The sequence below is a fragment of the Glycine soja genome, chromosome 9 (assembly GCF_004193775.1).
Source record: "Glycine soja cultivar W05 chromosome 9, ASM419377v2, whole genome shotgun sequence".
In the NCBI taxonomy this organism is placed as follows: domain Eukaryota; kingdom Viridiplantae; phylum Streptophyta; class Magnoliopsida; order Fabales; family Fabaceae; genus Glycine; species Glycine soja.
Window position 1 is genome coordinate 11,877,065 of NC_041010.1, and position 23,491 is coordinate 11,900,555.

General features: G+C 32.7%; 1 protein-coding gene across 1 annotated transcript; it reads right to left on the reverse strand.

Moving 5' to 3' along the window:
- Window positions 1-6,598: 6,598 nt before the first annotated feature.
- On the reverse strand, window positions 6,599-15,490 carry LOC114367827 (CBL-interacting serine/threonine-protein kinase 23-like). The gene is made up of 15 exons (XM_028325033.1): window positions 14,724-15,490; window positions 11,690-11,752; window positions 11,524-11,595; window positions 11,301-11,408; window positions 10,987-11,067; window positions 10,853-10,906; window positions 10,639-10,764; window positions 9,796-9,885; window positions 9,535-9,654; window positions 9,302-9,436; window positions 8,854-8,970; window positions 8,665-8,721; window positions 8,517-8,591; window positions 8,050-8,122; window positions 6,599-6,993 (listed from the first exon to the last, which is right to left on the reverse strand). The coding sequence occupies exons 1-15, from the start codon at window positions 14,919-14,921 to the stop codon at window positions 6,974-6,976; spliced, it is 1,389 nt and encodes a 462-aa protein (XP_028180834.1). The 5' UTR covers window positions 14,922-15,490; the 3' UTR covers window positions 6,599-6,973.
- Between the last annotated feature and the right edge of the window lie 8,001 nt (window positions 15,491-23,491).

Consider the following 23,491-nt stretch of genomic DNA (forward strand, 5'->3'; position numbering starts at 1 on the left):
ACAAATTTGAGTGCAAAACTTGAACTTTTAAACTATTTAGCCTCTTAGAATATTTGTCTAACACTAACTTACACCAAATTGTGAGTTTTACTAACAAAAATATGCTAAAAAAACATTGTAAAATATATTCAAAACTCAGAGATATCATGCTTCACTATGGAGTATGAATTATCGATAACGTGGCTCACTTTAACTAAAACTTTAAATATTCATAGAGTACAACTACACAATAAGTGGAGATAATAACTTGAAGAAAATATAACAATTATTTGTTTTTATCATAATTCAATGACCCAAACACTATTACGAAAAGCACTTTCTACGTCTGTTATTAATCATCGTCGTAGAAAGTTTGCACCTTTTATGACAGTTTCCTAGAGAACCGTCTTAGAAAAAGATATCATTTTAAGACGGTTCTTAGGTAAAAATCGTCTTAGAAGGGTATCTTTTCAAGATAGTTCTTAGTTAAAAACCATCTTAGAAGGATACACATTCCAAGATGGTTTTTCAAAAAATCATCTTAAAATGTATTTTTTTATAAAAAAAATAAAATATATTAAGGATTCTAAGATGGTTTTTCAAAGAACCGTCTTAGAATGCATTTTTTTTAAAAAAAATAAAATATATTGACGATTCTAAGATGATTTTCTCAAAACACCGTCTTAGAATGTCATTCTAAGACGGTTTTTCAGATAACCGTCTTAGAATGTGTTTTTTTTTAAATAAAAAAATTCATATACATTAACGTCCTATATGATTTCTAAAAATTTTCATAAGCCATTTACCTTACACAATATAGACCATCACAAATTAATTATTTATTGGTTTAATGGTCTCAAGACTCTACTTGTTGAGAATGCTGATGCGATTTAATAATCCTAAATGCATTAATTTTACAATGCAAGTAAAGGCTGCATGGATCAAGTTTTTAAACAAAGCAATAGAAAATTGTATTTGGATTCTTAAAGTATTGAATTTTAGCCTATAACAAACTATATTTCGGATGACATAACCATTAGTAGTTTGGAGCAATTTCACAAAATCATTATTTTATATAAGCTCTTGACATAGCCACTTCATTTGTTAACTATAGACCATTGAATAATATATAGAGTGGACTAATACGATAAAGAATGGAATGCATACTTGCGGAATAAACCAGGCCATATAGAGTAGACTAATACTAACATGGCATTATTCCATTAAGAACTAAGCTAATAATTTAAATAAAGGAAATAAATTAAGCAACATTAAGATATTCTTTCCATGCTACCTAAATAACCACCATAGTTCCTATAGCAGTCGATTGCCACATGTGCAGCCCTTGGAGTTGGAGGTTCTCGAAAGGGAGTTATCCTACATGATATTTCCTTTATTAAGCATTGATGCAAAGTATACAATTCTATACAAGTAATAATTAAGTCTTAATGGAGGTGAGAAAGAATAACTTAGTTTTAAGCTCACCTAGACCATTTATTAGTCAAGACATCATAATAATGGACATGAGCTGTGGCACCAACTAAACCTGAAATGTAAACCATGTAACAAGATAAATTGTAAGCATAAAAACTATAACACTTAATTGTTAAAGCTATAGAACATATCATTTCATTCACAAAGAAGTTCCCTTAATAATATCAATATCAACTCTTCTTCAAAGGGAAAAATGCATAAATCTATATTAATTATTGTTTATTATGTGTTACTCCTTGCAGGAAGATACGCAAATGTAGCCAATTCTCAAATAATCAAGAATGTTTGCACCAAATCAAGTTTAGTTCCCTAGGTGCCAAATCAAGAATATTTGCTTACATGAATACACAAGTAGTTTAGTTCTTTCATTTTTGAATTGTTAGGAATTCACATGAATAAAGTTACCGACCATATATTTTCTTACATACACAAAGACATTAAAAAAAAAGACACATGGCACATACCGTTATACTAGCATCCAAGTGTGAAATATACATACACAAAGACATTAAAAAAAGACACATGGTACATACCGTTATACTAGCATCCAAGTGTGAAATTTACATGCACAAAGACATTAAAAGACAATACACATGGCACATACCGTTATGCTTGCATCCACAAGTGTGAATTGATTGAATTCTTGAAAAATACCTTTTCAAACATCTCAGGCTCCATTCTATACATTAGCGAGGGCAATATGAAAATCTTGATAAGCAAAGTTCTGGAACTTACCTCAAGGACTTCCATATTTGGACACTTTTGGATTAACAACAATGATCCTCTGTGTCTAGCATTGCATAGAAGAGATCCAATTTTTTTTTGTGCGACTACAAACATGAACACTATGGGCTACTCATTCTTTCTAATATATGTTAAACCTAATCGGCATAACTTTGTTGGTAATGATATAACAGAGTATTTTTCTGGTTCCCCATTGTAGGTGCTTCCACAAAACTCAATCTTAATTAAGGATATCGTTAGTTTTATAAAATTATTTTTCTATTTTGTTTATTTAATTTATTAATTTATAGAAAGGTGGGAATTTTTAGAAGCATGAAATTTGGAAGTGGAAATAAATGGAATCAAATGCAGATAAAGAAAGAGCAAAAACCTTTTTCTATCAACAAATAACAAATAGTTACTACTAATATTTTTCTGTCAAAAAGCCCAACAATTAGTTACTACTAATAACAATGTCTCAAAATAAAATACATGAAGTTTGGTTATACAAATACACTAGAAAAAATTCTGAATGCAACCATTCCATGTATCAAAATGCTCAAGTTAACCCCACAGCTATCCTAGACTATATAATGGGAGGAAAAGAAATGTAAAGTAAAATAAAAGTTAAGAAAGGTCATTCCTTTTAAATGTAAAAACTGCAGCTTTGAGGCTTTAATTTGAGATAGGCACTCACCCCTACCTAGCAAAGGGAATACAACAATCAGTAATGTATTATGAGAGTAGTCATTTAATTGTGTGCAGCCAAAATGTAGGGGGACCCATTGACCCCTTCAATCATTACTTGAATTGTGTTATATAAATATATATATATATATATATATATATCATCTTTTTAAAAAATTATATGTATATAACAAATTTCAAATTTTTATATTCTTTTTGTACAATGAATGTAAGAGAAAAGGTACATAATAAAATGAATATTGGGACAGAATGAAAAATAATAATATTATAAAAATATTGTATAAATAATATAATTCTTTTACAATTCTAATGTCATCAAATAGAGAGAAATAATTTAGATATGTTTTCAAAATAATATATCTATGTCCACAACAGTCACACTATTTTCATTTTCCCCGATCCTTTCATCCTTTCAACCTCTCTGCAACTTCCTTTAAAGTAATTTGAAACATGGCAACATGCTAAGGATTAAAATAACAACTCAAACTAGAAGCAATCATTACAAATTAATAGAATATAATAAAAAAAATGTGTTTGTTTAAAACCTTGCTTAGAAAGCAAAGGGAGAGCAATGATGGCATTTCATGAACTTAAAACCAATGGTCAAACAACATTTTACCAACTTGCTCTAGCACACAAAGATAAGAGATAACACGTCTTGAAGTCAAACTATACATGTCACTAATAGTAAAAAAAACAAGTTGAACTAAAATCCCACTTTTACATCTCCTATATATATAACTAACCTCATATGCAATAACCTGACAGGTTATGTGAAAACAATAAAGATGCAACAAAGCATAATGTACTTACAGTATTGTACTGGGAAACAACTTTTCTTTTTGATCCACAACCCTTCTTCTTTGCAAAAGAATTTGCTCTTCCCCATTCTCTTGTTCACCCATAGCCTAGCAACAAATATTCAAAGAATAATAACCACAAATCAACACGCATAAAAATTTATAACAAAAAAAAGAAGCAAAAGAGGGTTAAAAACTACAAGTGTGATGTCGTCCATTTTTTTAGTAGAAATCAAAGTTCAATTTGGCTTGAGTTAAAAGCTAATCCAATTTGTTAAACTATGTGCCATTAAGGTCAAGTGCCTCCTCACACTGCGCCTCCTCTTCCTTCATCCCAACTTCAATTAAATTCTCTTCCTCCTCCACCATTGTTTTCGATATAAGAGAGGTCCCATCATCTTTGACGTTTGCAGTCACTTCTTCCTCCAACTTAACTTCCTCTTTCGAGGCACACATGGTTCCGTAAAATAAATATTCAAATAAAGCTTACAATACATAACGCGTGTTACATTTAATCTAAAATACATTCCAAACGAAGCATAAACATCAAGAGCACGTTGAGTGTGAGTGTGACAGAGTGAGAGAAACATTTGCATTTTTCAATGTTTACTCTTTAAAAACAATTATCATCATCCGAGGAAGAAAGACAAGCACAGAAGAACATACCTTGTCTTCAAGGACCGAAGTTGGAGACTCCGTTGTAGAATCCTCAATCTTCAATTTGTTCTTCGCTTCCATTTCAAACCCTAAACGCAGAGCACAATCACCGAACAAAAACTTTAAAAATAAATAAATAAATTGTCTCGAGATCTCGTTGCAAATCTGCGATGCAAAAAACCTAAGAAGCGAAGGATGAGAAAGAAGAATGACGAGATCTACTTTCAGATCTGCAATGCCCAACATTGCAGTTGCTGTCAATACCAACACCAACCCGCACTGCCACTGTCGACGTCTAGATCGACACGAAGAAGACCAATGACAACCTGCACTCCCCCTCTATCTTCTTTCTCGTTCTTCGTCATCTTCAGTGTCATTGGTTGTTGTAAGAGAAATCGGTGACATGGAGGTGGTTGAGCTTTTGGTGCAGCGAAGGATCACATTCAAGGAGGTTGGTGGAGAGGTTGAGGGATTGAAGGTTGGAGTGGGAGGCGAGAAACAACATGTCATTGAGGGAGCCAAATAAGGTGTTTTGGGAGAGATCTAGGGAGGTTAATGTGAAGGCAAACTTGGAGTGGGAGAGAGGAGGCATGGTGGCGGGACTGGAGAGGTTTGTGGATTTTAGGGTGAATAAATACTACTGCTATAGAAAGAGAGAGTTAAAAACATGTGTGTTAAGTTTTTGTGCCCTTCAATGACGGTTTTAAATAACCGACGTAGACGATCTAATTTTGAAGACGGTCTCTTAAAAACCGATGTAAAAAACTTTTCATTATTTACAAAAATATCACCGCAATTTGTTTAACATCGTTTTCTCCTAAACCGGCATGGATATAGCGACGTAAAAGGAACTTTTTTTAATAGTGAAACCAAATCAAGTCAATCTTAATCAAATTGGTTGAACTTGTTTTCCGAAATTCAAACCAAACTAATCCAATATTAATAATTCCACTTTGATTTATACTAAGGCAATTGTTAAATGGACAAAACTTAGATACAACTCCTTATGTACTTTTGGTACATTTCTTGGAAACTTAATTTCCGAAACTAAATTTTCCAGAAATTAGTTTCATAATGTATTTGTTTCTCTCATGGCTTCCATGTCCGCTCCCACCCTCAACTTCCCAATACAGAAGCTCGCTATTCCTTTTCCCAAGCAAACGCCCTCACTCCATCCTTTCCCAAATATATTTTTACAACAAAAAGTATGCGCACATAATTTTGTTGTAGTTAAATTATTGTGTATTTTGTATAATCAAAACATATATTAAAACTGTCCGGCAACCAATTTGTTTTGCCAAGTGTCAATCATGGGAGCAATGAGGTCTATTTTTTTCATTTTCCTCTCTCAAATATTTTCTTCTCTGTTTTTTCCTTGGGCAAAACACTTCTTGCACATGTTGTTCTCTAGTTTGATGTATAAGAGTAAAAAAGTACCGATAAAGTGATATTTAAAAGGGTAAAAATGCTTATTACCCTTATGTCTTTATAAATTTCTGCTTATGGTTTTGATTTGTGTTCAAAGTTTCTGAAAACATCAATCTCTACAAACTACATGCTAACTTTAAATCGTTTGGTTTTCTAAAATGAATTGGCGGGGCATAATTTGTATTTTTCACATCTATGTATGCTCTTTAAGAAAGGTCCTAACTTAGATTAAATTTATAATTCATTCCATAATAATCGATGTTTAAGAAGAAAAAATAAATCCTAACATAATTATCATTTTAGTTTTTCAGTGTAATATTAATTTTTTTTACTTATATTTATTATAATATTAATGATGAATAATAAAATTAAAATAAATTAATGATGATAAAATTAATTTTGTAAAATTGTTATCTATTTATTGATTTTTTTAATTTATGTAAAAAAATTAGGACAACAATTATAATGAAACAAGGTGAATATTCCAAATCATCAAGTTTTTAAATTAAATGATAACTATTCACAAAAAAATTATAACTATTTTCAAAAGATTCATTTAAATCTGCATTATATACTTAATGGAGGCTATTTAACGATATTTAACAATGAAAAAACTTCACGCCACCATTTTATTTAAAAACTTACTGATAAGAATATTAGAAACTTTGATCTAAATTTTATCTTTTAAGAAGAACGGATTATATGGAATTGACTTTGTTTCTAATAGAATAACAAAAAGAAAAAAGAATCGATTAAAACTACTTAAGTCGTTTACACAAGCAACTGGTCATGCAAACATGCTAGAAATCTTTAGCTGGCCTGATTTTCACACTTGCATTTGTTAAGTTTGTGACAGCACAAAAATGAAAAAGATATTGGTATACAGTTCAAATAAAAGCAAACTATCATAAAAAAACTGGTCATGCAAACAAATGCTAGAAATCTTTAGCTAGCACAGTTTTCCCTTTTGCACTTGCAAAGTTTGTTACAGCACAAAAATTAAAAGTTATTGATATACAGTTCAAATATAAGCAAGTTTTCATATACGGATGAGGAAAAAAGTCCATGACAGAATCCTCCAATACCCACTCTTTTTTTTTTTTTTTAACTGCTCCATTGCCCAATCTGAATAACAACACAACTAGTGACTGTACTTCGTACGGAGATGGAAATTTGGATAACAATTATTTCGATGGATTGGCACCTGTACATTGAAATTGAAAGCGATATAACGTTACATCTCCAAATTAATGGGAAAAAAACATTACTGAAAACTACTACTATAAAGCATAGTTGTATAACTCCTAATCAGAAATCGACCTCATCACAAGATCAGATCTACTAGTCAGTAATTAAACCGTAGGTTAAGTTGTTGAACCGGAAAACCCAAAGAAATTTTTTAGTATACTTTTTAAAACCCTTTCATCCATTTTTTTAGTCAGAATAACATTGATGTAAAACATGATTATGATTATTTTTTACTGAAGAATTTGATTAATCACTTTTAGTAAAATCTTACCTTTTAATCATGTTCTTTCATCAACAAAACTTGAACCGGAAACATTAGTTAAAGAATCTGAATCCAGTTTCACTCATATCAACAATATATTGGTTTGTACTTTCATATATTTTGATCAACCAAAACAATTGTATAGTAGTTTCCTAATGTTCCAAAACCACCTTGGAACCTTCATTTGGACAAAAGCATGGGTCCAACCCTATAATTGTTTGATCCTGGCCCATTTGATATAGGGATCAAACCTCAATAAACATGCGGGAATCTCATCGCAGAAGCTTCAACCTCAATAAACATTGTCGAAAATTAAAAAATTATTTTACGGCAGCCACTATCCATTATCTACTTATCTTTTAATGTATCTCGCTCCTTGTATAATTAAATTCTTAAATAATACTATTGTTCTATAAGTAATGCCAAATGAACCCTTTTTAGAAACTCTAGTACCGAAGAAACTTCGTACTATCCTTTTGGTAACACTAACAAGTAATAGCCGATAAAAAATAATCACTGATCAGCAATTAAACTCCTCCCACCATTTGAAACATAATGAATTAATAATATTTATGAAACCAAACATAATATTTATGAAACATAACAAGTAATTACCAAACGTTGTTAAAACCATCGAAAAGGGTACAAAAACGTTCAAATCAACATAACACCACCACTAATAAATTGTTAAATTGCTAACATCCTTACTTTGCCAATTCAAATAGCAGGATTGATTGATAGAAAACTAACCATCTTTTTCTTCATCGATAGGCTCGGCTTTCCAAACAATATCCTTCAGCCCAGTAGCAAGATTTTTGTAGAACTGCAAAGAAAGAGAACTTAGTCCAAGCGAGCTAATGAAAAGGAAAAAAATGTTAAGCAAGAACACGTGTGGAAAAGGAGTTTTTATATTTATTAGCATTATTGCTATACGAGTACTAATAACACACTTTATTATTGGTTAAAATTTATTAAAAACTACAAAATTTAAGCCAATAATAGACCAATAGTAAGAGTATGTTGCCAACATTTATCTTGCTATAATAGCTGACAGATCGACTAACTGGTGAAAGCAGTGACACGATTCATATGTGGGAAACTAGGATAGTCCATGGCAGGCTACTCTTGAAACCAAAAGACAAGTAGTGATAATGTAGAGGTATTAATTTCACTCTCATGTACAAATACAAACATATTAGTTTGTGCATTAAACTTACCTTGTGAAATTCGAGAGTATCTCCTTCAGACTTTCGCAGCTCAACCATGTATAGTGAAGGGGCCACCTCTAAGATCTGGAAAGCAACACTTCAAGCATTAGAAAATAGTCCCAAGTCCTTAATACAAATAAACTTTGAAAACATATACCTCAGTGGCTACAGATAGATGACCTTTCCGTCCTGTCTTTTCACCTTGAATCTTTAACTGAAGTGCAGAATAAGATATGCAATTAGAATTAGAAACTTATTGCCAAGTTATTATTGCTAGAAATTAGCCTGGATATGTATATTGAGTTATTAACCAAAAAGACAAGTTATATAGTATAGATTTTTTTACCTTACAGTTGTTCTTCTTAACATCAAAACCCAGGGGTCCTGCAGCTTTCTCTATTTTTGAAATTATTTCATCTGCTGAACATTTGGATGTAAATCGTGTTTCCCTTTTAACTAGTCCCTAGTTGTCAAAAAAAAAAAAAATCAACTAACTTTAACCATTATATTCAAGAATTGCATTCTTAATTCATGCAAATTGTAAATCAACAAATAAAAAAACATGATTGTGTGAAAAGGGAAAATGAAAAATGAAAATAAAAGAAAATAGTTTTTTTTTTGTCTGTGAAATAATAAAAGAAAATAGTACTTGTGTGATCACAATATAATTTGATAAGTCCTCACAACTGACATTTTTTTTTTCATTTCCTTAACCCTTTCCATGTTAAATTTCTAGGATGCCAAGCTCTAATAAGAGAAAAGTATACAACTCATTTTCTTATAAAGACACGTACCATTTGCTTCTCAAAAAGACTACTAAGATTGAGGCCCTGAGATTTAGAGATAAGCTCAAAGGCATTCATAGTCACAGGTGCCACAGGTGCCATAGGTCCCTCTTCACGCCTCTCTACAACAAGATTTTGTGAATCCTGTGTACCAAACACAGTGAACATTGAGATAGAGGTTAGAGTCCAAAGCTGTGATGAACAAAATTTAGTCAATATTAACAGAAAAATCAAAAGCTTACCGTAGAATCACTGAAAATAGAATCTAAATCATCAAGACTAACATTAGCCTGTTCAAATACGGGAGGCTTATATCCCTTCTTGAACCAGTCATTCTCAATGACCTCAGCAAATGTAATCCGCTGTTTCATATTATTAAAAGAAAAGGAGATACAGGTTGTTTACATATTTGGTGAAATGGAGGTAAAAATAAGAGTATTTATTAAACACCAGATTAGTAGTGGAGTAGAATAAAATTAAACAAAGAAAACACAAGGTCATACAGTGGCAGGATTGGGATCAAGGATTTTGTTGATTAGCTTCTTTGCACTTGAAGAGAACCACGGAGGACATGTGAACTCGGCCTTGAAAATCTGTCAACCAAAATAGGGAAAGGAAAAAGAAACACAGAAGGCAGCACCTATCATGAAACAGAAAATATGGACTGTAATGAAGGAAAAAATGCACCAATTACTTCAATTTTTGTCATATCAGGCTTCAACTTAGCAATTTCCACAGAAACATGTAACTTAACTCCTCTCCGCAGGGAGTAGGGTATCATAGTGGCACTGGTAGTTGGTGTTAACAAAATACAATGCATTGCGAGAAGCAAAATATGCTAAAGGTCATTTTGATTCACAAAAGTCAATAAGCTGAATTTTGTAGACAGCTTCATTTATGCTTATTATCTAATTCATAAAGACTACCTAGTTTAACAAAGAAAATAAAATAAAATTATAAAAATGATATATCTGAATGTTGTGTGTAATACCCACATGCTCTCTGTTTATAAGCAAATAAGGAAATTAAGATACAAACAATCAATTAAATCACTAATTTCTTGTAATGGAATATTTCTATCTCTCTATAATGTAGCATCTTTCCGTATTGACATATAACAAACACACATATCAAACAAAAATAATTAGCATGCATGCATTGATGAGAATCCTTTAATAATTAATTAATGCACTGCTTCAATTCTTATTGATTCTAATCGACTGATCATAACGATAATAAATGTTTGAGAAGATCAAGTTGTAATGCTCTCCAACAGCTACAGCAGAATAATGTGAACCGAATTCAATCATGTGAACATAAAGAAATAGACTTGTAGTAAAGTTCACCTTTTTATATAAAGCTGATAGATTGGTTTCTTCAAAGGGCAAATAGCCAGCCATTAAAACAAAGAGAATAACACCACATGACCATAAATCTGCCTTTGCACCGTCATAACCTTTGTTGTTAATCACCTAGATGATAAGGAAGTAGTGATAAAAAGAAAAATAAAAGGTTCATGAGATAAAAAGTTATAGTAACAAGCATCAAAAGCTAATATACCTCTGGAGCAACATAATTCGGCGTACCGCATGTTGTGTGAAGTAGTCCATCTTCCTATTAACAATAGGATAATCAGTTGCCAATTGGACATGATCATATTTCCTCTTTTTTTAGAATCAAGTCAACATACTCACCCGAACTTGTTGAGGCAATGCACTCAATCCAAAATCTGATACTTTAAGCACTCCATTAGCATCCAGCAATAAATTCTCAGGCTTTAGTAGATAAAACAAAGGAGCTCGTTAAACTTTTATTCTTTTCCCTTCTGTCTCTCACTCACACACACACACACGTGATTAAGTATATACGTTTCCTCTTTAAGAATATATTCTTTCACTGAGAATGCATTACTAAATGTTCAGAAACCTTTAATTTGAGCCCTACACCAGCACTCTCTCTTTGAAAAGGGAAACAAAGGAAAAATGTGAATGGTGCAAGTGGTACACACCTTTAAGTCTCTATGGAAAACACCTCTACTATGACAGTAATCCACAGCACATATAAGCTGTTGAAAGTATTTTCTTGCTTCATCTTCTTTCAACCTCCCACTGCGTGCCTGGCTCAAGTTAATAGCAATAAAATCACCAAAATAGAAGAGTTATATAAAGACCAAGCTAATAAACAGGACTCTGATTTTCAGAAGAACATGGAAAAGATAAAAACTGCCTTACAATTTTATCAAACAGCTCCCCACCAGTCACAAATTCCAATACAATGTATATCTTTGTTTTGCTAGCCATTACCTACACAAGGATTAGTCATTTACAAAGCAGTTAGGAAAGACTGAAAGATACAAAATGTAAAGTACTTAAAAACAATCATTTACTGCCTTCTAACCTCATACATGCGTATGACATTTGGGTGTCTAATCAGTTTCATTGTTGATATTTCTCGTTTTATCTGCATATCAATGAACAGAAAATATCAGGAAAGACTAGAGTATCCATGCTTCATAGAAAACACTAAAAAGTATAGCAGAAGATAAGTTGTTTACACAGGATCTAGTATGGACATGCTACTCATGCTTAACTGTGGAGAGACTCACCAACAATGTTAGTGAAAATTTAACTCCACGATTTTGTTTTTCAATATCCCACTAAACACAGTATAAAAATCAAATCATTGGTCTTAATATATGTTACCAGTTACCAGTTACCACAACACTTAAAAAACAATAGTAAAGCAAGCTATACTATTAATAATTTTCTTATTAATAAGAATATGAGGCATATCGCATAATAAACTAAACAAATGCTTTATAAAACTAATCAGGATTAAATAAAACATAATTAATAATTGATGGAGACACTAGTGAGTTACTGTGCCTTTTGTCACTACCTGATTCTACAGTAATCTGTAAACCAACTTTAGACAGGACAGTTAGGACTCTGGAAATTCTTCTTTCAGTTTTTAGCTTACTTTGAGAAACCATTAACTGTTCCTTATTTACAACAAGCACATTAAAAATCCAAAGCTTCTTCTAAGTTTGAATCCACTGTTTGGAAAATGTACTTAGTAGCAGAATCATCGCAAATAACTTGTGGCAGAATGCAAATTTCTAGGCCCCTCACCAATATGTGACATGTGTACTGAGTAGAAGTAGTTCAGATTTCAGAAACAGTGAACTGTTTATATTGTGCTTTATAATGGATCAGTGGATGTGAGGAAGAACCTTATTTGTGGTTATATAAAGGTCTTACAATAAATAAGAACACTAAATTTGGTGACTATGCGCAGCTTATGCAATGCTTTGGTGTCTGTGATTGGAGCACAATGCTTCATTCACATTTTTAGGGTGTGCCTTTTTAATGGTTTTACACCTAAACCTGTTTGACTTTTTTTGTAGGACAGTAGGAGTCTTCATTTTTAGACATTCCAAATTGTACAAATATCTTATTACACCTCTCATTCTTTTAAAATATTTTTCTTCTCGCTGCCGTCTTCACTTTTTCATGTCTTTTGTTCATAGATTTTCCCTCTCAAACTGTTCTTTCCCCCTCTTTCATCTTTACACAAAAATAAACAAATCCAATAAAATTGACTATATACCCTAGTTTCTCCTAGTTTTCAATAAAATCATTTCAATGTAAATCTATGGCTCATTAATTTAGACAAATATCCCAATTTTATTTAATTTTATAAAAATCAATTCTACCCGTTTTACAAACAAATAAGCTCTCTATGTATTGGTGTACGTATATGGTATATCTACTTATTGTGTTTGTTTGGTTCTCCATATTCAAAGACAGAACACTGTACCAATAAAAAAAAGACAACAGTATCCATACAAGTCAAAGCATAGAAACTCTAACGCGCTCAGAAGACGACAAACTTCACTTTACACATAAGCTTGCAAACTCAACATCTGCTGATTTGACTTCAACATATATTAACTTAATTTCTTACGGTGTAAGAAAACAAAGACTCCACAAACGCGTGAACGCTTTTGCGGTTTCCAACAAACAAATAAAAACCCACAAAAAGACAATTCATATTCCGCAGAATGACCTCATCCATATTATATTAATACGCACTCATTAACCCCAAAACAAAAAAATAACAACAACAAGCACGCATAAAACACTGATAAAGAATTAAAACTATAATTGTTTTAAAAATTTAACTTATATTTATATATGCACTCTCCTTTCTGCTGCCCCGGTGTCTCGAGATTAAATTAATTAACATTAAATATCAATGTCATCAGAGTGGTCTGGCTGCATCGTTAACCCTGGTAGTCTTAAGTACTGGCTTTTACACGTTCTGACATCTGGTTTAGAATAATAGAGTAAATTAAACCCACAAATTTTTATAAGAAACTTTTATTGATACAACCAGCATAATTTTCAGTGCAAAACCTTTAATTTACCCAATTTCTAAACAATAATAAGAGCCTTCTTCTTCTGCTACTGCTAATAAATTATAAAGAGAATATGAGGTTTTTGTACATACACTTTTGTATCATATTTTATCCTTCTTATTATGATAATAATAATTCCCTATAACGTAATCCATACTGCTATCTTATCTTTCATTATTTCTCTTCTATTGTCTTATTTATTTAGTTTTTTAATCTTTTTTGTTGATAAATATTAATTATTAATTTTATTAATAGGAGAAATTCAAACTCCCGATCACTCTCTTCTTTCTTCAATCATCGCACCAATCTTATAGTTCCCTTTTTCTTTTTTCTCTATCTTGCTCTATTTTCCTATGATTACACTTTCCAAATCACTTACACATGTAAACACTCTTTTAGAGTGTTTTTGGCACAGGAAAAGAAGAGAAATAGAGAAAAGATTGGATTTAATTCAAATTATTTCTCATCTATTTACATATTCTCTTTTTCTATTTCCATGTCTCAATCAAACACATTCTTATTACACCCCACTCACTATTATTTAACTAATATCGATTTTGGTGTTACAAGGTTGGTCTCGCTATTATTTAACTAATATCGATTTTGGTGTTACAATGCAAGCTTTGTTGAATGGTAAAAAAAAAAAGGAAAAGATGTCAGATTTAATTCATCTACTAACAAAAAATTAATCATTAACAAGCCTTGATCAGAATGCTTTTTGGTTTTCAATTTTGAAATATTTGACCTAATTTCGCCTTTTTTTTTAATATGTTTTTGTTTTGAAATTACATTTTAAAACAAAAAAAATCAAAAATTAATAACCACACATAACATGACCTAAATCATTCTGAAATAATTAACAACCACACCTAACATTTGTTTGTTAAAAAAATTAACCTACACTATTTCTTTTTTATTATTATTATTTGTTTTTAAAAAATAGCTAAACACAAAACACTTCTTATTTCTTTAATAATAATAAAAAGATCGAAAAAAGAGAAATGAAATTACCTGCGCAATCATTTTGTGTTTGAGTAGTTTCTCCTTGTCGAGAATCTTGATGGCGACGTTCTCTCTAGTTTCCACGTGCCTCGCGAATTTCACCTTGGCGAAATTGCCCTCGCCCAGCGTCCGACCCAGCTCGTACTTCCCCACACGGGTCCTGCTGCTCCCTCCGCCGCTGCTCCCCTGCCCCGATCGTGACGTCATCTCTCTCCCTTCCCTTTCTCTCTCTCTCTCTTCTCTCTTTCTCTCTCTATAATATATAAAATTAAATATTAGCTCCTCTTCTTCTTCAGTGGCTGCCACACACGCGACTTTGCCACCTTCATTTTCTTTCTCTTTCTCTTTCCTAACCTAACCGCGCCTTAGAAGAGACCGTTGACCGACGGATCTCGCCGATTCAATCGTGGCCGTTGAAAAGGGATAGGTGTGGTGAGCCGTTGACCGTTGGATCGAAGGAGGACTCCATCATCAATTCTGATCGATGAATAATAATCAGAGGAACGAACGAACGAGCGCGAAGAAGAGAAAAGAGGAAAATAAAATGAAGTTTCCAGGGAAATTAACAAGAAGCCTTTTAAATTAATTTTTTTTCCTCTCGCTAATAAGGAAAGGAAGTAACGTTGTGGATTTTGGGATTTTTCTTTTCCTTTTTTGGTTTGCTCTGGTTTGGTTTGAATCTGAAGAAAAAAAAAACGAAACGGAAAGTGTTTGTGTTGGAAGAGGAAAAGTAGAGGTGAACCAATGCACGAATGTGTTTGTTTTAGGTATTGTTGTGGTTTTTGTTTTCTTTTATATAATAAAATGACCGTCGTAAAAAGAAATGTTTTTTCCAGATTCATTTCTCGATAATACTATGAAATTTGTTCTTTTATTATCTCTAGCGTCATGACGCATGTTAACCACTTGCCTTTTAAACAGTGAGTCAATTGACTATCTCAACTTGTCCTTCATTGTGTCTATAATATGATATCAGCACGTTACACGTAATATTTCTATTTTTTTACTATATATTTAAAATACATAACTTATACACTAATTATGTCAAAAAAAATTATACACTATTAATATAAGAAGAAGGATATTTTTCTTCTATAGAATAATATAAAGAAGTTTTACATTGTTATTTTTTTTTATAATGGATGAAAATTAAAATAAGAACCATGAAGCTGCCACAAGCAGGGATAATAAAAATGAAATAACATTATTAATAGGAAAGAAAAAGTAGGACAAGGAATGGTGTCTCTATGGCATGATCGATGGCCATCTAAAGGAATTGTTTGTCATCTTTTCAATGATATCAACATTGTGAATGTCAATGTCAACACCAAAGACATTTGAAGAGATGGGGTTTGCTCTTGGAAGTGGAGGGTCTACTTATTAACGATGAAACACCTGATCTTGTTGTTTAGGGCCATACACCTGATGGCATCTACACTGCCTTGTTTGCTTACAGATGGCTTTCTAGAGCTCATGAATTCACTCTGGTTAATGAGAAGGGAGAGGTTGTTGGGTTTGGCCACTCCAAATTCCAGAAAATATCAAACACTTTGTTTGGCTTGTTGATCATCGAAGCATCCCAACAAATCTGTTTCGAACTAATCGCCATGTTGCCTTTGACTCTCTTTATTTCAGGTGTAGCAGCCAGGAAGAATCCTCTTAGTTCTCGCCTATATCGGCGGCTCATCTTAGTTCTTGCCTATATCGGCGGCATCTGTGGAGGGGGGATATTAGGAAGTCCCACATCGCCTGCCTCAGTTCTTGGGGTGCAGCTTATATATTTATTGGACAACTTCACTTAGTATCAATTGGTTTTAAGATGAAATCTAACATGGTATCAGAGCCTATAGCCCGTCTTAGTTTTCTCCGCCATGTCGGCGGCTCTCTCCGCCATATCGGCGGCATCTGTGGAGGGGGGATGTTAGGAAGTTCCACATCGCCTGCCTCAGTCCTTGGGGTGCAACTTATATATCTGTTGGATAACTTCACTTAGGGCCAATTGATTTTAAGTTGAAATCTAACAAATCCATTCTCCATCTTCTACGAGATTTCCCTAAATCGAAAGCCATCTAGGATTTAGTGTAACTGGACGTTTTTGACAACCCACCAGAGGCTGAGAGTGGCATTTGGATTAAAAAGCATGCAACCTCGGTGAATGGCTCTCTCTTTGCAGAAACAGTTTGGTGGATTTGGAAGGCTAGGAACGAGAAAATTTTTTCGTCCAACTTCCTTGCCTCATTTGGTTCTTCGCAACAGAATTTTTGCTCTTACCGATACTATTTCTCGAATGTTCCCCAATCATCTATCTCCAAACCGCAAAGGATGGTTCGATGGCTTGCTCCGGAAAATTCATTGTTTAAACTCAACACTGATGGTTAGGCTTGTGGAAGATAATTGAACCGCTCGAATTTATAATATAATTGAACGGAATTGATCCAGAAAAAAACCCAAACCAGATTTTTAAAATCCAAACTGAACACTGTTTAAAACCGGTTTAGTTAGCTAAACTAGTTTTGTGAGGTAGTTATCACTATTCGGATAGTCAAGGCACTTAGTAACTTACTCAGTTATAGCTATTTGGATAGTTATACACTTATACTCATTCAGACATTCACTCGTTCATTGTCACTCATTGCTTAAGCCTTTTCTCTCTCTCTCTCTCTCTCTCTCTCTCTCTCTCTCGTGTTGCCCTTCCATCATCAGTGAAGCTATCTCTCTAGTGTCATCGTAGCTCTCTCTGTCTCCAGTGTTGCCCTTCCATTGTCTGCATTGAGGCTATCTATTTGGTGTCGCCACTTCTATAGCCACTATCGGCGTCGCTCAAGGATCTCTCTTCAGTGTCATCGCTTTTGTAGCTACCGTTGGCATCGCTCAAGGCTCTCTCTCTCTTTCTTTCTCTCTCTCTCTCTCTCTCTCTCTCTCTCTCTCTCCAGTGTCGCTGCTTTTGTAGCCATCGTCGGCATCACTCAAGGCTCTTTCTCTCTTATGTCGTTGCTTCTATGGCCACCTTCAACATTGCGAATTGGTAATCCTCCATTTTTTGTGGATTTTGCTTTCATACTAGAGACTAGAAGTTTTTGCCATTGTGCCAAGCAAAAAATTCGACCTTTATGCTATGCTACTTAATAATTTTTCTCTTCATGTTATGCTACTTAATAATTTGTTTGGAAAAGAGCCCACATTCAGTTTCTTTGTTCTGTCTTAGTTTATCCTTTGTGTCGCATTTCACTCCACTAAAAAATATACTTTTAACATTGATGTTAACAAAAACACGATGACATTTTTGTAAATAAAAGGACTTTGTTAACATCTTGTGAAAACTGATGTGGTGCCTATCTTTTAACATTGATTTTGATCAAAATTGATCTTATTTTTTGCTTGTTAACATTGGTTTTGATCAAAATTGATGTTGGTTGATGTGCGTTAACAATGGTTATTAAAAAACTAACGTTGTGCTTTATCTACAATTATGCACAAACCTCTTTGCTTCACATTTCTCTCACTTGTTCCTCGTTGAAACTCTTCCTCTTCATCACCCTCTCGTCGTCACTCTCTTCTCAAACTCGTTTCTCGTTGAAACCATTGAAGACTCATTATGAACATTATATTGAAGACTTTCTTCTCTTCATCTTCTTCTTCTTGGCCCAACCCTCATTGTCACCATTTGCTTTGCTTCATGGTCACGCTTTGCTTTGCCATCGTCATTGTTGTTGTCATCTCTTTTTGCTTTTTGTCATGCTTTGCCTCTTGGTATGATGCTGATAATGACCTCCATTGTTGTGCTCTTTAACCCTCATGATCCATATCCAGATTGGAGCATCTTACGCTTCCATCATGAATCCAAGCCACATGTGACATCAATTTTTCTAAATAATGCATCACTCTACAACTAGTGGCCTCTATGAGGGCCAGGAGAAGTATTATTGCGATAAGCAATTAAAAAAAATGGTGAACTCCCCATATGCTTTTGGATCATTCTCTTCAAAATGTTTGACAATGGAAATGGATGATAAAGGACTTGAAGAATGGGAACTCTCAAAAAGTACTCAACTTTTTTGTGTCAAAGAGAAGCCTTAAGCCATCATTATTACCTTCGGTAATCCATGATTTGTGGTCACTTTTGAACAAGTAATTCAACTTTAATTTTACTATTATCATTATTATGATGCAAAATTGAAAGTTTGAGTTAAGGGAGAACATTTGTAGCACTAGTGTGGTAGGAAGAAAGTGAGTTGTAGTGCGATGCTATGGACAAGTAATCAAGATAAGAAATTTAGGTAGAAAGTTAGAGAAGGGATTTTTGCACATCTTTTTTTTATTACAATAAAGAAAAGGTAAGAAAGAAAGTGTCTTATGTTCTAATTTATGGCTACCACTTTTATATATAAAAGAACTTATAAATTTCACTGCTATTGTACCAACACTTAAATTTGTATGGAGATATGTGGACTATGTTGTTACTTCTCATTCTATCGGCCTACGTATTCTCTGCCTTTGGACCACACTAGTTGTTTGCTTAGATACCTGAAGTCATTTTTTTCTTCTTTGGGTACAATGTCAATTATTTTATATACTAATCTTATATTGTTATTATTATTCTTTTATAGTTTTATGCCTACCACATTTGAGAAGACCAGTTTTTGTGCAACTAAAAGGACCATATTTTATGGTGTTCACATATTTTAATTAGTCTGTAACATCCCCCCTCCCCCAAAAAAATGGATGAAGTTGTATATATCTAATTTTTTTTAGATCTTATGATTTGAGTCTCATGTGTTATGACCCTAAACATGTTCAAGTCATTGGGAAAGAAGAACAAAATCAAAGCTCTATTCAAATTGGAATTTCAGGCAACTCAGACAGGTGAGTAAGACAAATACAAGAACAAATCCTCAGAGTTTAGTTACTACTAAATCTAAAAATAGGGTCTAGCCTAGTTTAAAACTTACACAGTATGGCATATTTGTTTTAGTAGAAGAGTTTGACAGTTTATGTAGTGAGGGGAAGTATCAATTTATCATATACAAAAACCAATGTACAGATTCTGTAGATAGTGTTTTTTACCTTGTTCTATGTGTCTCTTTTTTTTTTATCAGATGTCGAAGATGAAAAAGAATTCAATAATGGTATCTTTGGTGCAACAGTTGTAATTCCACACTATCCTTTACTCAATTAGAATGTTGGTTTCAAAGTCTAATCTTTGTGGGCTCTTGTAGGGTCCTCAAGATTTGGCATTGTTGGGGAAGCCTCAATTGATTTTGGGGATTTTGTGGTCAAAATCGAGCCAATGACTATTTATCTACCCTTAAAGTTTTCCAATTTAGGAAAAGTTATACATGTTAGTACTCTTTATCTCCTTCCCTACCTTGCTTCTTGTCTCACTTTCAATTCTCAACAAACATTGTCTAATGCCATCACAAATCTAGGAGATTAGCTCTAACTCCATTTTACTACTATCTGGTTTTGGTTCCTTTGAAAATTAAATGAAAGTGATGAATTTTATCATAGAAAAGGAATTACTTGTAATTCTTTTATGTTACTATTTTAAACCTTTTATACAATAATAAAATTTCACTTGCAAGAGTAAATGGTCGTTTCTTATTTATTTCTTTTTTTTTCTTCTGGTTTTATTTTTAAGGAAACTAAGTACTTAATGATCTGTGAAAGTTGGAACACTATATGAAGAAAGGAAGAGAAATGGGCTGGTTATTGTCTCCTACCAACTATATGGTCAAGCTAGTTCCTACTAAGCAAAACAGTTCCAATGGTGGGATTTTAAAGGTATTGTTCATTTGAGATATGATATGAAAGGGTGGACTATTTTAAACATCAAATTGCAATAAAATAAGAGAGTCATCTACTTCAAACAAAAAATGACCCTAAAATCTCATGCAGACATCCACATGAATCTTCCAACACTTCAGAAGTTGGACTTTATGTTAGACACTAGACGATCCATCACTAGACAACCTAGACATCTCTTATGGTTTTGATGAAAACAAAAATATAAATTTGTGTTAACCACCTTATTACGTGTAAGTCAACAGGTTTGATGACTGGAAGCAACACCAAGTGAGACTTATCCATTAATGGATACCTCCTCTACTGGAAGCAGAAAGTATTTGTCCAATCCATCCAAACAACGATTGGAATAAATCACTCTATTTGAATTATCAATTTATTCCAGTTTATATGATTTTGTTTAAAAGGAACATATATGTTATATCCTTTCATACATATAATGGTCATATTGAGTTATGAATGACAAATATGGAAAGTCCTAATCATATTAGACATAAACGCACAATATTTGCTTATTTTAGGAAATAAGATCAATTTGCACAACAATCATAACATTTAAATCCAAAGATACTCTCCATAATTATGAGTGTCTCTCTACCTATAAAGATGACATTAAAGATTGAAGAACATTGATGAACACATAAAAAGACAAGAGTTGTGTATAAAGAAATGAGAGAAAAGAAAGACATTTTGTTAAGAAACACATTAAGCTTATGAGAGCTCATCCTTTGTAGTATACAAAGTATTAGTGAAAGATAAGAACCTTATTGTATATCTACTCTTCGAGTGTTGTAAAGAATCTTTGATTTTGTATCAAACTTTTGTTTGTGAAATCCAAGAGTGGCTTAGTGACAAAATAATACTTGGGTGTTCTTAGATTTAGGGGGAGTCTAAGGGTTGTGCCAGAAGTGGCTTTGAGAGTACTTGTTAGTCATAAGTGGCAGGAAAGAATACTTGTTTTAATCAAGTTTGATTAGTGGAATCCTTTAATGGTCGGTAAAGAAGAACTAGGCATAACTTAGGTTGAGTGAACCGATATAAAATGAAGTATTTTTACTACTCTTCATTAGCTTATTAAAGTATTTCATTGTCCATTATTGACACACTCTGCACACAAGGTTTTTAATGAAAGACAAGTTTTAAACCTCATTGTACGACAGTCCACCTTTAGTCATTGGATGAAGGTTTTTATAAATTTGTTTATTATAACATCTTTCATTTCAAAAGGGTTTTATATTTTGACTAACACACTATTCATTAGCTTATTGTATGTCACATTGTGAATACTTTTAGTCATCAAAATTTGGAACTTTGTTTCAACTGACTTCCTAGGCTACTACATCATTTTTGGTTGACAGGAGGCACTAAATTCAATGATCAATATGGAGTTTTGGTATGCAAAGGGAGGAAGCTAGGCAGAAGGGAGGGACACAAATGCACAACATAGCAAAAGATGGTGGCTTCCACCACCCCAAGTACCAAAAAGTGGTCTTGCTGACATTTGATGTTGATAGTATGTGTGTTATATTCGTAGACACTTCAAATCTTGTTCAATACCTCAATTACTATTTCAAGTTTATCCATATTATGTAGTCATTTGAAAAAAAATTGGGCATTTTTGTTCCATCTTATATTATAATTCACTTATTTGTAATTCAGTGTCTCACATTGATTTTTCATTTTTTTTTTATCATTTTTCACTTAAGAATGTTCATTTTTTTACCCCTTAATGCATGACTTATGTTGGGTTTGAATGCTTTGGGGATCTTGATATAAGTAAGGAAATATTAGTTATTGTGTGATTTTGTGTTTCTCTGTATACTCAATAATCTAGGATCAAAAGGCAATAAACAGGTACTAACATCTTAAATTTTTCTTTATGTTTCCAAATATAATGATAGGGATTAAAGAAACTCTTAGCAATGTATGCTTAGCTTTTTTTTTTTTCATCAAATTTTAACTCATAACCTACTACTTCTTTCTTAGTATTTGGAATTGTGGACTTTTAATTTCATAATTTCTCCAATGTTGTTGTTATATATATTATCTAACTTGAAATAATTCTGCATTTGTAGCACGGGTAGATATAAAATGGATGGATACTTGTATAATTTTCTTGACGAGCCTAAGATACTGATGATTGGACTTTATGACTAAGAGGGAGAACCACATACTTCTAAGTATTGAGCTGAAAGAGATCTATTATCCAAATTTTGTCACTATTACACTAGTTTTTATTGATTATAGATATGTTATGCTATGACTTAGTAGCAAGCCACTTTATTCTATATATTATCATTTTAACTCTTTCCAAAATTCTAGTAGAGGTAATTAGTGACTTATCTAGAATTGTTTGTGTAAGCATATATATCATACTTAGAACTATACTTTTAAAAGTTTTGTACATTTATTAGTTTTTATGCATAGAATAAATATTTTTGTTGAAAGTGTTTGGGTCTGTTTTGAATTTGTAGGTTGGGTTCATTGTGAAACAAAATAAATCTTTAAAAAATGCACTTAATTTCTACATCGGTTGTGGCTACAACTGATGTAGAAAGGTGTTTTCAACATTAGTTTTTGATCCGTTGTTGAAAGTTGCTCACTTTGAACAACAGTTGATTCAACATCGGTTCTAAACCAATGCTAAAAGTTCTCCAGAATTGATGTTGAAGGCTTTTTTGGTAGTAGTGTCACTTGCTTAATAGAATGCTAAGTCTATGGTGTTGGTGACTATATGGGTGTGAACACATGAAACTCTAATCCATGTTTATGCAAAGGTCAATGGAATCTATTGAGTTCACTAATTTTCACTAAATGATATCAATAATACTAATTGAAATTTAACAGTAATAAAACCAAAAAGGGAGTATTATTGAAGAAACAATGATAACTAAATGACAAAATGAAACTAACAAGAATCATTGAAAATAGGTTTCATTAATTATTTGCATCTATACCAAAATTACAATATTTAT